The sequence below is a fragment of the Schistocerca nitens genome, chromosome 3 (assembly GCF_023898315.1).
Source record: "Schistocerca nitens isolate TAMUIC-IGC-003100 chromosome 3, iqSchNite1.1, whole genome shotgun sequence".
Taxonomy (NCBI): domain Eukaryota; kingdom Metazoa; phylum Arthropoda; class Insecta; order Orthoptera; family Acrididae; genus Schistocerca; species Schistocerca nitens.
Genome location: NC_064616.1, coordinates 767,924,230 through 767,944,978, shown reverse-complemented (window position 1 = coordinate 767,944,978; position 20,749 = coordinate 767,924,230). Strand labels below are relative to the sequence as shown.

At 43.7% G+C, this 20,749-nt stretch overlaps 1 protein-coding gene across 1 annotated transcript in view; it reads right to left on the bottom strand.

The window, feature by feature from the left end:
• The window catches only part of LOC126249424 (probable nuclear hormone receptor HR3), a 329,185-nt gene that overhangs the window by 240,832 nt on the left and 67,604 nt on the right, over positions 1-20,749 (bottom strand). The window contains exon 3 of the mRNA XM_049951077.1: positions 14,616-14,878. Within this exon, the coding sequence (XP_049807034.1) occupies positions 14,616-14,878 (263 nt within the window). The remainder of the gene's footprint in view (positions 1-14,615; positions 14,879-20,749) is intronic.

The window sequence follows — 20,749 nt, the reverse complement described above, 5'->3', positions numbered from 1 at the left end:
TAGATGTTAAGTCCCATAGTGCTCAGAGCCATTTTTGAATTTTACATTTATGGAACAGTCAGTATGTTCTGCCGTACTGCGGCTAACCATCATTATAGAAATATTACGAAAATTCCGGTATTGCTCTACCTTTATGTTTATACGGACTGAAGCTTTGAGAAGACGAAACTGACATTTAAGAAGCTACCGTCGAATTTGAAGAACGAAGGAAGTTTCGGATTAACTGAAATATCACTAACATAAATGACAACAACGTCGCTGAAGTATTAATTAATTGGTTATAATCTATTCTTTCGGAAGGAAGCAACATTAGGGTTTAACGTCCCGTCGACTACAAGGTCATTAGAGAACGAGCACAAGGACGGGAAGGAAATCGGCCGTGCCCTTTCGAAGAAACCATCTTGCTTTGCTTGGAGTTATTTAAGGAAATCACGAAAAATCTAAATCTGGATGCCTGGCGGCAGATTTGAACCACCGTCCTCCCGTATGCGAGTCCAGTGCTTTCTTTCTAAAGGTCTATTGTAAGTAGGCTGTTTAGGTTTTCACATTGGTAACGCCACGAAGCGCTCTGTATGAAAATCACTGGCTGCGCTGTGTGCAGTCTGTGGCTAGTTTGCATTGTTGTCTGCCATTGTAGTGTTGGACAGCGGCAGCTGGATGTTAACAGCGCGTAGCGTTGCGCAGTTGGAGGTGAGCCGCCAGCAGTGGTGTATGTGGGGAGAGAGATGGCGGAGTTTTGAAATTTGTAATACTGGATATCATGAAGTGCTATATATATTATGACTATTAAGGTAAATACATTGTTTGTTCTCTATCAAAATCTTTCATTTGCTAACTATGCCTATCAGTAGTTAGTGCCTTCAGTAGTTTTGAATCTTTTATTTAGCTGGCAGTAGTGGCGCTCGCTGTATTGCAGTAGCTCGAGTAACGAAGATTTTTGGTAAGTGATTTGTGAAAGGTATAGGTTAATGTTAGTCAGGGCCATTCTTTTGTAGTGATTATTGAAAGTCAGATTGCGTTGCGCTAAAAATATTGTGTGTCAGTTTAAGCAAAGTCATGTATAATTTTACAAAGGGGACATTTCACTATAGTCGATAGAGCGTACTGTAGTAAACAGAATCAAAATTTCATTCAGAACTGCTGATTAAAAAGCGGAAATGTAGCGCACTTTGGTTGGATATCTGGGTCTATGTATACGTTTCGTCCAAATAGATAAAACAGTACAGTATTGCAACGCCAACTACTCTAGGATGCTTTTTAAACTCAGACTGTAGTTTGTTAGGTGCTCGTGACAACTCAGTTGCAGACAGCCGAGGCGACAGTCTCGTGTTTATTCGTTGAGGCTGATACTGAGTGTTCCAGTGAGGTTACAGCTGCAAAACAACGAAGCCGGAGAGAAAATAAGAACTTATTTCCTGCAGTCTGGAAACGAGTTTCAAAGGACTAAAAAGAAATATCTACTGCCTCTGTGACGATATGACCTAGCCTGTGAGATTAGAAAATTTAAGTCACGTACTGAAGCGTATAAGCAATTGCTGTCACGTGTCAGTGAAGGAATCAGAATGGATGAAAGGCGCCCGCAATCACCAAATTTAATGTGACTGGCGGAGGTCACGTACAGATTTCGATTTGAATTGTAATAATTAGAATTGCTGCCAGGCTTACCTCAGCAACTCCGGAGAGAAAAAGGGCGACGAAATGTTACCCTCAGCACTACTTACAACACATCGTTATGCTATCCGCAGCTACTAATGTTTGCGAATATTCTCACTCTGTGAGAAGCATCCAGCTCTGATGCAAATGTTTCTTCCGTAATCATATTTTGCAGTTCTCGTCCTGCATCTCTCTTACATTTTGTTCTCAATGCGTCGTCGATAGATAAGAACAAATATACCGAAGAAACGATAAAAGCTTCACGTCGTATTCGCCAGCAGATTTTCTGCTAGCAGAGAACAGCACTCTTGTGGTCTCTGCCAACTACGCTGATATCTGTTATATTAATTCATCACCCCGCGACCCACTTCTGTATCTCGTCGACTAATTTTGTTAGGCTGGCAACGCATTGATATACAACTAAGTGCATCATGAGAAAATTGCATGACAATCCAGAAAGATTCGGATAGCAGTGCATAAGGACGCGATTGAGGCAACTTAGCTAAACAAAACCGAGGGTGAAATAATTCGAGTAACTGGAGACGCAGATGTTAGTGCCGGGTTATATCACTGATAACTCTCGACAGAGTGCACTGACGTGCGCTGTGTGTGAACGTTACGCATCGATCTGAGGGGAATTTATGTACCAAGTGCTTTGAGGCGCACGTCTTCATTGGCCAGCGCCAGGTAATGGTAATAAGTGATTTAAGATGAGGTCATATATGTAGATATAGGTGTTCGTTCTTTCCGCACGCTATACGAGATTGGAATACTAGAGAATTGTGAAGGTGGCTCGATGAACCCTCTGCCAGGCACTTAAATGTGATTTACAGAATATCCATGTAGATGTAGTAAAATAGATTTTTGAAAAAAAATTATCTTGGAATTTCTTCTGAAATGAGGGGGTGGTAAATTAAGTAAAGTTGTCCACAGCCAGAGGCTTAGTCTGATAGTCGCTGTGCTTCGCTAGGCATGATCCAGTTGCCTTCCTCTGACCTATGAACTGACTTTCAAAGGCAGATATGAGGGGATCTACAATTCCGTTATACCTTCAATACTTTGTGCAACTTCCACTTTTCGCATTACTAAATCGTTGCCAGAGATGAGAAAAGCGAAGTGGTAGAAATGTCATTGGACTGACTGGCTTCGGAGATCTGCACTTACCCAAGAGACCACCAAGCCACGTGCCATTAAAATATCGTAGCACAAATGAAATGAGTGATATCCCGTCACACACAGGCTGTAAAAGGTAACTGTTTACAAGGTGTCACAATGATAAGGGGAAGTCTAGACATATAACTTGAAATAGGACGCTTGTGCTCTATCAAGCCGGGAAACAAATTTAAATTTCCCTACAAAAGTTGGTTCAGAGCATGCGTTCCGCACGAGATTTTGAATATCCGAGAGCCCTTTTACGCCACAAGATTTTTTCAGTTGATTTCTTTTTATCGCTAAAATTATTCTTAGATTTTAAACACGCCTCTTCCTTACACTTAAAAGCTGTAAAATTGATGTTTCTGTAAATCTTACATCAGAATTTTGTGAATTTTAACAGCGCAAAATTAACAATTAAATCTTTCTGTTTTCTCAGACCTTCTTACTGCGAGAGTACAGCACTTATAGGTGTTAAGTTTACATTGAAGTGTAAACATAATTAGGTTACAGAAGTCTTTCTGCTTTCATTACCTTAGCGGGAAGTTTATATTACTAATGTTAACGAAATAAAAGATTTCAAAAAATGTTCAAATGTGTGTGAAATCCTAGGGGGCTTAACTGCTAAGGTCATCAGTCCCTAAGCTTACACACTACTTAACCTAAATTATCCTAAGGACAAACACACACACCCATGCCAGAGGGAGGACTCGAACCTCCGCCGGGACCAAAAGATTTCAAAAATCTGAACGATCAAGCTTGCAGCTTAAGAGGGCGAGAGGATATTCAAAAACTCGGGTGGCAAGCATGCTCTGTAGCATATTTGGCTTTTGTAGACTGGTTTGGCGGTTGTTTCCCGGCTCGATACAATACAAGTATCGTATATCAAATTATTTAGGCTCGACTTCCCCTTCGCCACTGTGGTGCGTTGTAAACAGTTATCGTTTACACTCTGTACAGGAGTAATTGGGACCTATATGGGCGACGTTCAAAGCTTAGCAAGAGTGCAAAAATGAGACGCCCTATAATGCAGATACCGGCGGGTACATGGATTTCTAACAAGTAATTGAGCTACATTCTATTTGTCTAACTGCTAATTTTGTGGTTACGAGAATACTAGGCATGTGAATCGTCGGATTTCTATGTTAAGCTGTACTCGATGTTTTTCACTGCAGAATAAATACTGTTTATTTCCCTTTTTTATAGTGAAGTCGATGCGTAGCCCTACTCGTTGATGGACAGATGTCGCCCCTTAGTCACATTGTAGAAGTACAATACAAACGAGGGCGTGCAGAAAAGTAATGTCTCAGAATTTCTTATTCTGTTATCAATATCGGTTGAGGTATTAAATCTCATGCAAATTACTCGGTCGATTTCCCGCTCCGTTGACGCAAGTTGCAACCCTCTGCCGCTAGCGGGTTCCGAATTGTAGCGTGTGGCATGAGGGTGTGTAACGTAACTATGTCGGTGTGTGAGAAACAAAGTGCTGTAATCGAGGTTAGAATTCTAAGAGTGCGTCCACACATGGAGCATGACAATGCCAGACCACACGACGAGTGCTGCGACATCTGCAACAGTCTAACATCTTGGGTTTACTATCATCGATCATCCTCCATACAGTCCAGATTTGGCCCTATCCAATTTTCATCTGCGATCTTACACTATTCTTCCTGCTAAATGGTCGCAAGCTCAGCTAACGATGCTGCAGGTGGATAGAAATCACGCACCCTTATTTTCAAAGTAGGCCTCAAAGGCTCAGTAATATTGACTTCACATCGATAGTGATGATGCGGTGCAAGCAGAGGTGAAGTTGGGACTCCGTCAACATAGTCAAACATTCTACATTGACGGCATCAACAAACTGGTCTCTCGTTGGGAGGAGTGTTCGACACCAGGATGACTATGTTGAGAAATAAGTATGTAGTATGTAGACATGAAGAACAAAGATGTGTAATGGTAATAAAGTTTGTTTTATTGAAAAAGCTTTAAGACTATTCACAGAAAAATGCGGAGGCATCACTTTTCAGCTCGCTATCGTAAATTCCCGCACTATACGTTTGAGGATGAAGTCATGTGGCTTTGAAATAAACCGTACTTATTCCATATTGAAAAGTTTAGCAGCTGACGTGCAGATCTTTTCCATCGCTATGAAAGCAGCAAGAGTATTCGAGGTTCCCAATACGATGGATTGCCCGTTAAAATCAGTTCGAATACGAACTGGCGCCTACTCTAGCAACAGTCTGCCGTAATTCGCTGGAACAATGAAGTCTTCCAGGCGACTGTAAAACGGCGAAGGTCTGCAATCTCTAATAAACGGTCACAGGACAGAACCATAGCTTAATCTCGCGGAGTTATGGAACACATTTTGTGCTCGTTTATGACGGCTTTTCCTGGAACCCGAACGACTTATCTAGGCGAATAAACATGGTATCCACAAGTACCGATCATGAAAAACTAAATACACCCTTTTCGTTTATGGTATGCTAAAGTTAACAAACAGTGGAGCCCAACTGTATCTTGACTTATCAGAAATCCATTGTTACAGCACTGTACTGTCGCCCAGCAATAAAAATACGTGGATATGGAACATTAAACATGCGAATGGAATGAAGACTTCCTAGTAAACACAAATCAGTACATAGCTCTTAACAGGAAGGCTTCGCAGAAGCGAAAGCGCCGTCCAACGTACCTTCAGGTTGCGTAATAGTACTACTAATGTTCTTCACTATGCTCATAAATGCCCTGGCAGATAACGTCTGTAGCTCTATGAAGCTGTTCGCAGACGAGGCAGTTGTATACGGGAAAGGGAGACGATTAGGAGATCGTTACGAAATGCAGAGGAAGCGCATGTTGAAAAAAAAAATAGGTAGCTGACCCTCAACATAAATAAATGTTGAAGATAAAAACTTCTGTAGTGGTAGCCTCGTCACGTTCCTCTTCAATTTCTTCTACACGATCAACGTTTCGACCCCTTTATTTCGATCTTCTTGAGTTCACGGTTAAATAGTGTTCAGTCTGTGGTCAATAACAAGGGCCACAAAAGTCTACATTCTTACATAAATAAATACAATGCGCGTAAATAGATGAAATGATCCGACGTTGTTTGAGCACACTATAGGCCATCAGTCATTGTATTTATATCGCGATACACAAGGGAAGGACAAAAATAAGAGAATACCAAAAACACAACACATTACTGTACAAAATACGGCGTAGGTATACCGTTTGCATTCAAAACAGCTCAGTCTTCTCAGGCCCGCTACGGTTTCAAAGGGAATCTTACACCATTCTTCCTGCAAAATAGTGGAAAGTTCAGGCAACGATGCTGCAGGTGGATAGTGATTGCGCAACCTTCTCTTCAAAGTAGACTACAAAAGCTCAGTAATATTGACAGCTGGTAACTGTGGTGGTTATGGGAAATGCGAAAATTGATCCCCATTCTGAAGAAACTAGGCCTAGTCGATGCGAGCTGTATCAACAGGTGCCCTATCTTCTTGCAACACAGCATCACCACTGGGGAACAAATATTGTACCATGGGATGGACCTGACCAGCCAAAACGGTCACGTAATCCTTAACAATGAAGCAACCTTGCAGAATAACCATTGGGCTCATGGAATACCACGATATGGCTGCCATAATCATCACAGAACCCTCGCTATACTTGACTCCTGGGATGTAAACTCGGCAAGAGTCTGGAAGCAACGAGAAACAAGACTCATCCGACCAAATGACTTATTTTCACTGCTCCATAGTCCATGTTTTACGGCTTCGTCAGCGCGTATTCCTGTTGTGGGTACATATATTGCTAATGAGTCGTTTTGGAATTCCTGATCGCCCTGAAATTCTCTCGTTATGGAGCTCCGTTTGTGTTGTGTTGGTGCTGACAGGGTTCACGAGAGCGACATTCAGTTATGCAGTGATTTTTTCAGCTTTAGTCCCCTTATTTTTCGCCACAATCCTCTTCAACGACGTCTGTCACGATCACTCAACTCACACTCTCGTCGACATGGTGAGTTAGCGGAAGATATTTCTCTGCTTTCCCTGTATGCGGTATAAATCTTCGATACGGCGTCTCTTGAAACATCTAACACTTCGGCTACCTTGGTACCTACAAGCACCAACAGTATGCTCACGTTCGAATGCACTTAAGCTTCAACACAGTGCACTAACAACTACACAGAATACTGTTCTGACCGCAACTGGCACGTGTAACGTGTTACGGACATTTCATAGGTGCAGTTTGTGAGTCCGTAGTGAAACACAACAACGCAACCTGCAGGCTTGGCTGTCATTTGCATTTTATGTTAAAGTATGCACTTATTGCGGTATTTCCATATTTTTGTCCAACCCCTGTATTAAGAGTATTAAGACTTACGAAAATACAGAAAAAGTTCGAAGAAGGGCAAATCGTTTTGTATTATCACGCAAAAGGGAAGAGTGTGTCAAGGATATGATAAAAGAGTTGGGGTGGTAACCATTGAACCAAACGGGTGCTTCGTTGCGGCGAGATATTTTCACGAAATTTCATTCACCAAGTACATCCTCTGCCTATCACCTACATACGGAAAAACGGCGACTGAAATAACGTGAGTGAAATCAGAGCTCTTACGGAAATGATTACGCGTTCATTTTTGACCCCGTATTATTGGAGAGTGGAACGGTCGAGATATCGCGAAACCTTCTGAAAGCATTTCTGTTATCCCTCAGCCGTGCTGAAAAATAGCGCCTCCGAATTTTGGATGTGAAAACTTTTAAAGCTCTTTAAATAAAACAAACGTTATTCACATGCTAGATCTTTATTCTTCATGTCTACATATTACAGCCCTTTGCCGCTAGAGGGCTACGAACTGTAGAGAGTAACATGGCAGTGTCTAATGTAACTATGCCGGCACGTGAGAAACAGCGTGCTGTAATTGAGTTTAGAATTCGAAGAGTTCGCCCACACATGGAGCACCCTCTCTTTCAGCATGACAATGCCTGACCACACACACGAGCGCTGCGACATCTGCAACAAACCGACGCCTAGGGTTTGCTGTCATCGACAATCCTCCATACAGCCCCGACGCAGCCCCATCCGATTTTCATGTGTTTCCAAAACTTAAAGAACATCTTCGACGACTTCACTTTGAGAGCGATGAAGCGGTGCATGTAGAGTTGAGGCTGTGGCTCCGTCAATATAGTCAAACATTCTACTCTGACGAGATCAGCAACCAGGTGTCTCGTTGGGAGAAATTTGTTTATCGGCAGGGTGACTATGCTGAGAAATAAATATGTAGACATGAAGAATAATTATTTAGAATGTTAATAAACTTCGCTTGATTAAAAAAGCCATTACAGTTTTCACATAAAAAAATGGGGGTTGTTACTTCCCAGCACGCCCTCGTCGATCTGTCAGCAACGATTTAATGTGGAACAACTTGGGCGGTGGAACAACTTGGGTGTCCAATTCGCGTACGAAAGAGTTCGTCTACAAAAAACACCTCCGATAAGTATTGATCCATAGCTTCGGACCGTTAGAAAATTGGGTTGACGAAGAGACAGAGAAGCTGCGTTTTTCGCCACGGAAGAAGGAGGAAGAAAGATTAGGGACCGATGATAACGTCATTAGGGATGGAGGACAATCTCGAATAAGGAAGTAATTCGATCGTGTCCTTTTCAAAGGAACCATCCTGGCATCTGTCTTAAGCGATTTAGGAAAACCACGGAAAGTCTATATGTGGTTAGCCGGACGGTGATGTGAATCGTCGACCTCTCGAATTCTAGTGCCGTGTCCTACCACTGCTCCATCTCGCTTCGTCACGAGTGCTTTTAAACAGCACAAGAGTGTCACAGAAACATCAGTGAATTACAGCGGAAGACGCTTCAAGAAAGGCGCGGTGGTCTGAGAGTGCCTTACGATCGATGTACAGGGGCGACTAACAGTCGCGCCTGCCCGTGGCCAGCTCGCAGCGTCAGAAATCGTTTCAGTGCACGCACGGCGACATCGCAGCGATTATCACGCAGGAGCACTAGACCGAAAGACAGACAGTTCGAGCGGAGGCAGAAGAAAGCTGGCAGTATGGATGCTATACAATAAAGCACTGCTTACACTGAATCGGCTGAAATAACAGAATATATTTTAAACTGTTACTTTTGACTGAATATAGTTGTTATTATTAAACTTTCGCTACGTGAGTTAGTGTAGACGGAAAACTATTTATAGTATAGGTACCCAACATTGTAGGAATGATGTTCGGATTGTGCGTTGCAGGATTTGCGTTGTTAATAGTGTCATAACCTGCCGTCCGCTCTGGTACGGGTACGGCAACGTAGGGTTGAAACACAAGCATCAGTGTGCATCACAGTTGCAGTCAATCAACATGGCTCTGGACAATGTGAGTAGGGCTTTAACCGTGAAGCTGTTTTATGATAACAACAGCAATAGTGCAACTGCTCTTCGTGAGTATGAACGGATTAAAGGAATACGGATAGGTCCTCTTTCCGCATCGTTTTTGAACATGATTCAGTCGCTCGAATTTACTGGCGATTTGGGAATTGCTCCTGGGAAAAGCCCACGGGCAACTTCGGCACAAATTGTTGAAGAAGTTACTGTTGCCATGGCTGAGAATGCTGGACGAAACTTGCGATCTTAGTGCACGAGCTGTGTCACGACAGCTGAACATTCCATGGTCAACCGTTCGAAAAGTGCTGCGAACAGTTTTTAACTATTATCCGTACAAACTTTACATTACTCACCAATTCAGATGGTCGTCACATTGGGCAACGTTTGTAACCTGGAACGTAAACATGGTATGCAATTAACAAATGTTACCCTCTCATGTGAAAACTAAAAATTTGTTTCTTTCAGTGGTTTATTCGTTATTTCTCTTCCACGTGTCCTTGCAAATGTTTCCATAAAGTCTGATTGCCCTGCTATCACTCGTTTTTCATAGGGGCCCTCTCAACCAGCGAAAGTTTTTTTATAGCCATCCAGTCTTTCAAGCTGTTACTACTGACTGAATATTGTATACTGAGATGAAATGGCTCTCGCCGGGCAGTAAAGAATTTGTTGATTAGGATTATTTCAAGCTATGAACGGTCACATCGGAGCAGTACCGGAACACACGCACAAAATGGTTTAACAGTGATACTTGCCTACATCATTTTTTTCCTTAACCGTTTTCGCAGCAAAACCCTCATAAAACTTCTCTCACGCTTGAAACTATGCGTCTCTCTTCTTAATCTTATCATGGCACTTCTTGCGAAATGTGTTCCATATTTCTTCACGTCGTCGATAAATAATTCCGTATCAAAACCGACTGCATCCACGGAACGCTGACAGCAGTTGTTGTTGGAGTTGGGAGCACGTGTGCAGTGATCGCTACGAAGCCCCACTGGTTGGCGACCACAGTTCTATCGCCGCGTCTTCGCAGCTACACTGCCGTACTCTGCATGGCTCCATTATTTCACAAGTACTGCTAAAACGCGACATGACACAGCGAATTAGCGATACTAAATCGCTCGTGTGCATCGAGACTTATTCACACATTTCCGATACACCACGAAAACAAGTTAGGAAACATCCCGCAACCATACATTTCACATGATAGTAATGTTAGAGAAATTGGGGCATATACAGAAGTCTGTTGACAGTGTTCTTCCCTCGTGCCGTACGAAAATTGAATAAAAATAGGGTATACTACGCATCTTCGTTCATACAACGTATGTTGGCTTCCGAAGTACAAACGTGTAAACAGTATTCCTAGGCTGAGAAAACTTAAGAGCATGAAAGAAGTCATGACCTTCGAAATTCGTACAGCATATATTTTAACTTGCTAAGGTACTTAGGGGTGCTATTTATTTATTTAACGTATAGCACTACAAATGAAGGGCAATCTAAATTACAAGGAACAAAACAACAATAAATACCACCTTCTTTGCCCTGGTTTCATTTAGGTCAGAAATATAAAGGTTGACTAGTATAGGGGATAGTACTGACCCCTGAGATAATCCATGATTAAGTTTCTTTATTTTTCTTATGGGATTACTCTGGATTACTCGTAAGTTCAAATGGTTCAAATGACTCTGAGCGCTATGGGACTTAACATCGGAGGTCATCAGTCCCCTAGAACTTAGAACTACTTAAACCTCACCAACCTAAAGACATCACACACATCCATGCCCGAGGCAGGATCCGAACCTGCGACCGCAGCGGTCGCGCGGTTCCAGACTGAAGCGCCTAGATCCGCTCTACCACAGCGGCCGGCGTACTCGTAAGTGCCAGCTTGAGAGCATGTTATTGATTAGTCTCAACGTTTGGTAGTTATTTCACTGTTATGTCTCGTACAGAAAGTAAATTCCGTTAATAACTATTATTTTTACCATTGATGTGGCAATTATTACACCCGGTCTGCATTTGGTAAAAAAAATAGATAAAAGGTTTTTGATTTGATAAATTCGTCGAAATTTACAGCACAGTGGACGGCTGAGGCAGGGGTTGAAAGTCTAGAATGTGTACTACTGGCGCACGTTTTCGACTCACTTTATAACGTAGTGTCTTAGGCAGAAGAAAAAAGCTTCTCTCTGAACGTAGAGTGCTGCGAGGAGAAACCCTGTGGAGGGAGCAAGCTCCTCCTCCCTAATGGAGTGTTACCGTTGAGAGGAAAGACATGTAGAGGTAACGAACACTTGGTTCTCTTACAATCCAGGTTGAAACTGCTGTATAAAGTATTAGAGGGACGTAATAGCATCCACTGTTAGAAAACTATCAAGACTTTACAAAAATTTCTAACTTAAGGTGAAAATTTTGAATTATTGCTGTATAGTTGCTCATGGGTTATTTAACCGCAAGGGCTGATGGTTGCTGGGGCAAGTACACTGTTTCTCAGAATCTTTCTAAGACTCAGGAGAGGGAACGAAGTATAAAGAAAAAAAAGCGTGGGTAATATAGGAGAGTCATCCGGGAAGCAAATCACGAATCTATGCAAAGCACACATATGAAGCCTGTCCCTTGGTAATACTACAAAATTTTCGTGACGAATTTCAACCGTATTGTTACCAAGATTCATAAAGGGAATTTACATTCCGCACGAGACGAAACCACAAAGTAACAACTTATGACTCTATAAATTTCGTAAATGTTTTCTTAACTATTTCACACAGGAAATATCAAAAGTGTCATCACTTCTGTCTCCATGCTGTCCATTTTTGGAACAAAACCTACGACCAGCTTAGAGACAGAAGTGATGACACTTTCTGCAGGATCTGACCATCATTTTGCAGGACAATGCTCAAGCACGTACAGTGCAAGCTGTTACTGATTTGTTTGACTGATGGGGCTGCTAATGTTGTACCACCTACTACACTCCTCTGACTTAAGCCCTCGTAAGTTCAACTCGATTTCTAAACTGAAGTAAGCACTTCACGGAATTCGCGTCAGAACTGCTACAAATTCGTCGGACAATAGCCCGCGCCGCTCGAACTGTCAACACAACTGGCACTGCTAAGAGTATCCTACGACTTCCACATCGCTGGCAACGGGTTACACACAGTGCTGGTGACTACTTTGAAGGTCAGTAAAACTTTGGAACACGCATCTGTTTTGTACGAGCTGTAAATAAATAGTTGCCACTATTAAAGTTCCAACCCTCGTAGTTGCGCGTGCATTATGCCGCAGCTAAGCGAATTACACCGTGTGTAAATTGTTGTCGGTCGTATGGTGAGTGCTTCCGAAGCCAAAGCAGCAGAAGTGTTCGGTGTTTCAAGTAGCACCGGAAGCGAAGATTTACCGCATACAGGGAAATTGGAAAAACATATTCGCTAAGTCACAACGTCGATAAAGCGTGTGTTGAGTGATCGTGACAGACGGTAATCGAAGAGGATTGTAACGAAAAATGAGGAACGACAGCTGCAAAAAATCACTGCATTACTGGATGTCTCACACGCGAACCCTGTCAGCTCCAAAACAACACGTACGGAGCTCCATAAGCAGGGAATTGCAGGGTGAGCTCGAATTCCAAAACCATTCATAGGCGATGCATAAGCCCGTAACAGGAATACGTGGTGCCGAAGCCGTAGAACCTGAACTATGGAGCAGTGCAAGGAAGTCCGATGAGTTTTGTTCCACACTGTTTCCAACTTCTGGCGGAGTTTTCAGTCCAAGAATGAAACATGGCGGGGGTTCGGTGACTATTCTGGCAGACGTATCGTTGTATTCCATACGCCCCACGGTTACTCTGCAAGATCGCATTACTGCTAAGGATTATGGGACCATTTTGGCTGATCAGGTCCATCTCATGATGAAACGTTTCTTTCCCGATGGTGGGTCTGTGTTCCAAGACCACAGGACCCCTGTTCACACAGCTCGCATCTTCCAGAAGTGGTTTTTGTGAGCCCGACGATGAATTGTCGCATCTTCACTAGCTACCACAGTCAGCAATTTTCATCATTATTGAGAATCTGTGGTCTACTTTGAAGAGAGGGGTACGTGATTGCTAACCATTTTCATCTCTTTACTTGAACCTGCCACTATTTTACTGGAACAATGCTGTAATATTGCTTTGAAAACAATATAGGACCTGTATTTATACATTCCGAGACGACTGGAAGCTGTTGTGAATGCCAACGTGCTTTCTACGCCGTATTAGGCTTGTTTCCGTATTTTTGGTCACACGCTGTATTACTAAGTATACCTCGAGAAAACACGATAAAGCTAAAATTAGAGAGATTAGAGCACACGTGGCGATTTACCAACAATCGTCCTGCCAGCAAGTTTCATATCAGCGCACACTCCGCTGCAGAGTAAAAATCTTATTCTGGAAACATCCCCCAGGCTGTGGCTAAGCCATGTCTCCGCAATATTCTTCCTTTCAGGAGTGCTAGTTCAGCAAGGCAGGAGAGCTTCTGTAAAGTTTGGAAGGTAGGAGACGAGGTACTGACAGAAGTAAAGCTGTGAGGATGGGGCGTGAGTCGTGCTTGGGTAGCTCAGTTGGTAGAGCACTTGCCCCCGAAAGGCAAAGGTCCCGAGTTCGGGTCTTGGTCCGGCACACAGTTTTAATCTGCCAGGAAGTTTCACATCAGCGCACACTCCGCTGCAGAGTGAAAATCTCATTCTGGAAACATCACCCAGGCTTTGGCTAAGTCATATCTCCGCAATATCCTTTCTTTCAGGAGTGCTAGTTCTGCAAGGTTCGCAGGAGAGCTTCTGTAAAGTTTGGAAAGTAGGAGACGAGGTACTGGCAGAAGCAAAGCTGTGAGGATGGGGCATGAATCTTGCTCGGGTAGCTCAGTTTGTAGAGCACTTGCCCACGAAAGGCAAAGGTCCCGAGTTCGAGTCTCGGTCCGGCACACAATTTTAATCTGCCAGCAATTTTCTTAACAATCGTCCTCCCTGCATACCATTCGCAGTTGGAACAGGGAGGGTGGGAACCGACAGTAGCGCACAAAGTACTCTCCGCCACAAACACTAACGTGGCTTGCAGAGAGTATAGGTGTAAATGTGAATAATACAAGAACAAGACAAGAAGCCAAAGTAGGTGTGTTATAAGTAAGCTATGGGGTTTGCCCCGATAATGAGCGTTTATATTGTTTTCTACAATCCCCGTGGAAATTCTTACTAAACGTATTGCAAAGATGCGCTTAGATTCCGAATCAGAAAATGTCAAAGCCTTTTAAAAGACTTGCATCTGGCAAGGCAAGCGACGGCAGCGGTGGCAGCCGCAGCAGCAGCAGCGAGCGCAGTGCGAACAGCGGCGGGAAAGCCGGGTTGCGACACGTAGTGGTAGCGGCGCGGGCGCGGGCGCTGTCGACATCGCTGGCGGCAGAGCCGGCCCTGCTGGGGGTTTAGGCGCTGTGGACGGGGGTTCCCCGGGGGTGGCCGCTCGCCGACGCCGGCGCTGGCGCCGCGCGGGGTGCAGTTGCTGGCGCGGGCGCTGGCGGCTGGCGGCTGGCGGCAGGTGGTTACGCAGCCAGCGCTGCTGAAAGCGGCCGCGGCCCGGCCTTGGGCGCAGGCGTTCAACTCTTGGCCCACTTCTGCGCGGCCTCCTGCTCGCGCTGGCGCGCCGCCGGTTTCCTTGCAGCGCGCCTTGCAGCCTCTACACACGAGTTTTCGCGCTACTGCCGCCATCAATGTAATCCTACTAACAAAACAAATCCAACGCAACGCCTCTACGAACATAATGTATCATTATCTGTCTTACTGCAACTCCTGGCAGTCTTATTTTCCCCTCTAACAATTCTAAAACTAATTTCGGAATCATAACAAGCGACTTATTCGCCACACGCAAATTGCTTTTATTTAACTACTGCTGCGCAAAACTTAGGGTCTATATAGATAAAGTAACATAACATATTAACTACTCGGTGGAAATGAATGAAGTGTGGGAGCACGTTGCCAGAGGTCTCCCACTCGTGCTCAGATAGCCGGACGTCACATGGCGCGAGGTCAGTGTGACTATAGCGCTAAATCGGGTTGGCCCCGCAACACGAGGCAATTGAAGGAACTGGAAAAGACGGTGTGAGTCAATCAGGGAACAGTTACGGCTCCCTGTTATGGTGTTTTTCATTACAACACGGCCTGGAGACAACACGTAGACCCTGTCACGGACTGTGTGGCCCCTCCGACCGGATGTTCGAGTCCTCCCTGGGGCATGGGTGTGAGTGTTGTTCTTAGCATAAATTAGTTTTAGTAGTGTGTAAGTCTAGGGACCGATGACCTCACCAGTTTGGTCCCTTAGGAATTCATACACATTTTTTTGAACACAACACGTAGACGACTTCACACGCGGAAGAAACATAGGGAAAGTGGAAAAAGGACGAAATGTGATTAGTGTAGCACAGGAGAGTGTTATTTTACAGCATTGCGTCACGTGCATGGGGAGCGTTTTGAACGACAGACACTGCCGTAAGAAGTCGAACCGGTATTCGATGATCGCTGATCGCTGCATTGTGCAACAGGCAAAAAGGGACCCACGCCGGACAGCAGATGTACATTTAACACGACTACAAGGCACGCTATCCCAGGCTCCACAAAGACACGGCGCCTGCATGGTGGCGGTCTCTTTGCCCGACGACCAGAAAGTTGCGTTCCGTTGAAACCCGCGATGGTGCCAAGAGCATAGGGACTGGTCTAACGAAGAGTGGAGTCGCATGCTCTTATCGAATAGGAGCACGTTCAGTGTGAGTTCAAATGGTTCATATGGCTCTAAGCACTGCGGGACTTAACATCTGAGGTCATAAGTCCCCTAGACTTAGAACTACTTAAACCTAACTAACCCAAGGACATCACACACATCCATGTCCGAGGCAGGATTCGAACCTGCGACCATAGCAGCAGCGCGGTTCCGGACTGAAGGGTCTAGAACCGCTCGGCCACAGCGGCCGGCTGAGTGTGAGTGATGATTTTGGATGTACCCTCATATGCCGAGAGGTGGGAACACGTAATGCACATAGGAACATTATCGAACATGATCGTTTTGGTGGTCCAGGTGTAGTAGGAGGTCAGGCATAACGTTGCATGGGAGTACTGACTTCCGAATCTTCAAGCGCGGAGCACTCACCGGTGGCACTGTACTCCTTCCGCGTTTGCGTTTTTTCAAGGATACATTCGACCTTCACTTCATTTTTGCGGATAACAGTGCGCGACCGCATCTTTCAGTTCAGATGGAGGAACTCCTGGAACGAGAAGGTATTCGGTGAATGGACTGGCCTAACCGTTCCGCCGACTTAAATCCCATCGAGCAAGTGCGAGATGCGATAGGGAGACATTTTGCAGCTCGTCCATATGCACCACCGGCGATCGTCAGCTGCGCTAGTGAAGGAATGGAACGTCCTACCACAAGAACTCCTTAGCAACCTTGTGGGAGCACATCATGGAGCATGGATTGCCGTTCTCGGTGCTCACACACCCTATTAAGAACCATGTCCCGCCTTTTGCCATATCCAGGGGACCATCAAAAATCGCGGTGACTTTAGTGTAATTATTGTCTTCGAATAAAAAGTAGAGTTTCTGTTCGTCTCATCGCGTATTTCTTTCAGTTACCTTCTGTACTACACTGTAGCAGTTATTTCCAAGTTTCATCGAGCTGTGTTACTAGACAGTGACACAGAATGCGAAAGTTACTTTCGTCCTTAAGTATTCCACAGCAGTATATTGTACCAACGATTCCACCCACCCTACACAGATATACTCATTTTCTAACGCATGTTTCCAGATTTTTTACTTTCGGCTTCCTACACTTCTGTTCCACCCGAAACCTAACAAATGTGGAGACCAAATTCAGAGAAATAAATAAATTTCTCGCGATGCGAATTAGAATTGTTTCTTCATATTTTGTCAGATATGCGTCACCTGTTCTCATGAACATACCTAGGATCCGTGGTTGAAGGAGGAGAGGAGGGGGGAAGGATGAGGGAGAACTCATTAATTACATGGTGAATGGCGAAATAGCTTTGACGTTTAACAACAACTGGTTCTGGATGTTCTTACTAAAATGGTTCAAATGGCTCTGAGCACTATGGGACTTAACATCTATGGTCATCAGTCCCCTAGAACTACTTAAACCTAATTAACCTAAGGACATCACACAACACCCAGTCATCACGAGGCAGAGAAAATCCTTGACCCCGCCGGGAATCGAACCCGGGAGCCCGGGCGCGGGAAGCGAGAACGCTACCGCACGACCACGAGCTGCGGACGATGTTCTTACTACTACGCAGCATTCATTACATGTTCGACCTTTGTTAAAACTGATAATATAATGACGTGTGTGTGTGTGTGTGTGTGTGTGTGTGTGTGTGTGTGTGTGTGTGTGTGTGTGGAGAGGGAGCAAGAATGCAAGTTCGGTTTATAAAGATTAATTTTTTTTTTCCCTGTCGCTGACTACGCCCATGACGGTGCTACTTACTGTGAGCGACGTTCCATTCCCTTACATATGACAAATAAAATACTATATGGTGAATTATTAGTTATAGATTCACGTAATTCGGTGTTTATGCAGTTTAGTTAGTAACATTGGAGCTATTGCTGATCCAGTTTACGAACAATGAAAACGTATAACTCACCACTGACTGTTTAATTTTACCTGTGTCACCTAAAACGTGCGCAAACGGGAATAAATCCTGAATATAATGACAAGTTGTCGCTATGTAGCGTCTGACACGGTCAACGGAAGCTGATTTCACTGACAACAGCTGTTTGCAACAAGGCAGTAAAAACGTTTCATACTGAAAATCTACGAGGCGAAACATAAGTCAGAAAAACAAAATTGAGTCTTGCATAAGAACGGTTTTTCGTGGTTATTTGTTTAGTGCAAGTGCGGAAGTTGTGTAATTTTTTTGGAAATTTGTGGTAAGGTCTTGTGGGACGAAACTGCTGAGGTCATCGGACCCTAAGCTTACGCACTACTTAATCTAACTTAAACGAAGGACAACATTTACACCCATGCCCGAGAGAGGACTCGAACCTCCGACTGAGGGAGCCGCACGGACCGGGATAAGACGCCCCAGACCGTGCGACGATTATGTAATTCAGGAATAATCTAATAAGAATTAAAAATAATGGATATTGTCACACGTTTTATTAAAATTTCTTTAACAAAACTACGTATATAAAATTTTAGAGTGTTCAGAGGAGATAAAAACTTTTTATATGACAAAAATGTAACAGGGGCGCCGTTTTCCCGCTACGGATCCGTGAAGATTTTGACGCTAGTGATGTTCAGAGACGGCGTTCAAACTGCCGCACGATGAATATTATTTTAGAGATGTTGCTGAAAATGTCGCTCGCTTACATGACTAAGACGAGCAAAACAACCAGGCGCTACACTAATAATAGCAGTAGCTTCAGCCAAACGGGCAACCAGCTCATCTGAAGCGTCTATTGATGTCTTGTACACATCCTTCCTCCCCTCCACACACACACACACACACACACACACAGACAGAAATACGTAGGATGTCAGTAACATGTCTAAAACAATATTCATCACACCGCAGTTTGAACACCGTCTCTGAACATCACTAGCATCAGAACCTTCATGATGCCCCAGTGGGTAACGGTGCACCTGTAAAATTTTGTCACATAAAAGAGTGTTTATTTTTATCTTCTATAACAACATTAAAATTTTGTATACGTAGCTTATTTTACATTGTATTTTGCTGGTCCTCTGTATCTTTCCAAAACTTCACTAGTCCTCCATATCGCATCTTTCCGCATCTCCTGACCTACATCATTCTCTTACTACATGATTCGAGCCCGACACCGACACAACTGTCAGCGAAGCTGCATAAACGCTAAATTTCTGAAGTCGCCACCATGACCACTCGCGTTTGAATTAGAAGTCTCATTACCTATCGACGAATTTCTTTTATGTTCTCTGTCCGTTGAACACTCAGCTTCATTTACAAAAAGCTTAGTTATTCGCAGCGAACTATTTGCAACGGTAGACCGATAATTCCTGCATGTAGTGAACGCAAGTTTCTCTGCTATTTATTGTCACGGTGAAACAAAGATTGAATTTCTTAACTAATTACACTGTAACTGACAGAGAAAGTTGCAGAATGTCATTTTAATCTACTTGAGGCAGGTCGTAAATTTCTTTAAACTACTGTCTTAGTAAAAATGCCCGCAAAGAAAGCCTCTTTACTCATTACTAGCGTAAGCACCAGTTCGTACCAACATAAAAATCAGTTCCTTATCGAGACCGTTTACGACTCACGTGCCACACCTACTACATGTGCTAATGTCACTTATCAAGCTGTCACTACGTTTATTTCTAGTGATATTTAGATCACTTTTCAGTGAGCTTTACATGCATAGAGAATGAACGCTTAAGTTTTATTTCGAATCAGAGGGTATGCGTATGTAAGCTAAAATCTGATTGTGACTCTTAGACAGTATTCAGTACACGTTTAGCGGAACACTACGCTACTCTGTAATCCTTGTCACCCTTCTCCATGCTCACATATGTCGCGCACACTACATTTCAACTGCGTTTGGCCGTTTCACTTGCTCCAAATACATACTGTTTTCCTCCCTGCGTTACGGCTGACGTAGATCAATTATTTTCTAATGTCCACGGTGCTGACGAGGCTCTCAAGCTACAAGAGAACAAAAGTACGAGTATATACTTTATAAATCACGATTACCATCGTCTTTAGAAGGCTATGATTTGTCGTTTTAATCATTCTCTCGTGTTAAGAAAGACAAAAAAATAATTCAAATAGCAGTCAATTATCTCTGGCTATTCTCTCGCGATCTGGCGGGAAAATCCGCCCAATGTCGACTGAATTCGAGCTCTAAAGTTAGCTGATAGTAATACAATTCAATCAACTTTGGAGATCTTCATCTTTTAAATATTTACTACGTAGACAGGTATGGAAAGGACTGAAAAACTTTTCAGCACGTTCGAATGTCTGTGGAGTCGATGCTGAGTACACAGCTAAGGGCAGTGTCCACGGGTTTGTTCCATTTTAGCAGATCGAATCGCTATCGTGGAGGCTATCAACTCAGCTCGCTGTGACATGTGGTCGGCTGTGATTGCGCTTACACTCGATGCTTGCGGCACTGTGCTGTTCCTTATGGCTAGCCGAAGCTGGTTCACTGAAGTGGAAGCCCACGTTAGAAAACATAAGCAGAGGCTTTGCAAATCGCATACTTTTAAATGATTCTACGCACGAAAACAACTTTCAATCGAATTTGTGTTTCGTTTCAAACTACTTTAGGATTAACTGTCACAAATTAAGTATCACACGCGACGCTATAACCAACTTTTCCGACCTTCCTTGACAACAAACAATTTAGTAATATTTCTAACGTAGACGCTTTGTAGAAGATACGTTATAGCTGCCTTTCCCAACAGTTTATTGGTGCCCAGCCTCTCCTATCTTCAGACAATAATATGACGCACATTGTTTCCTTCACCTTATGAGCCTATTCAATTTTTATCCACTTTCTTCAATTACTC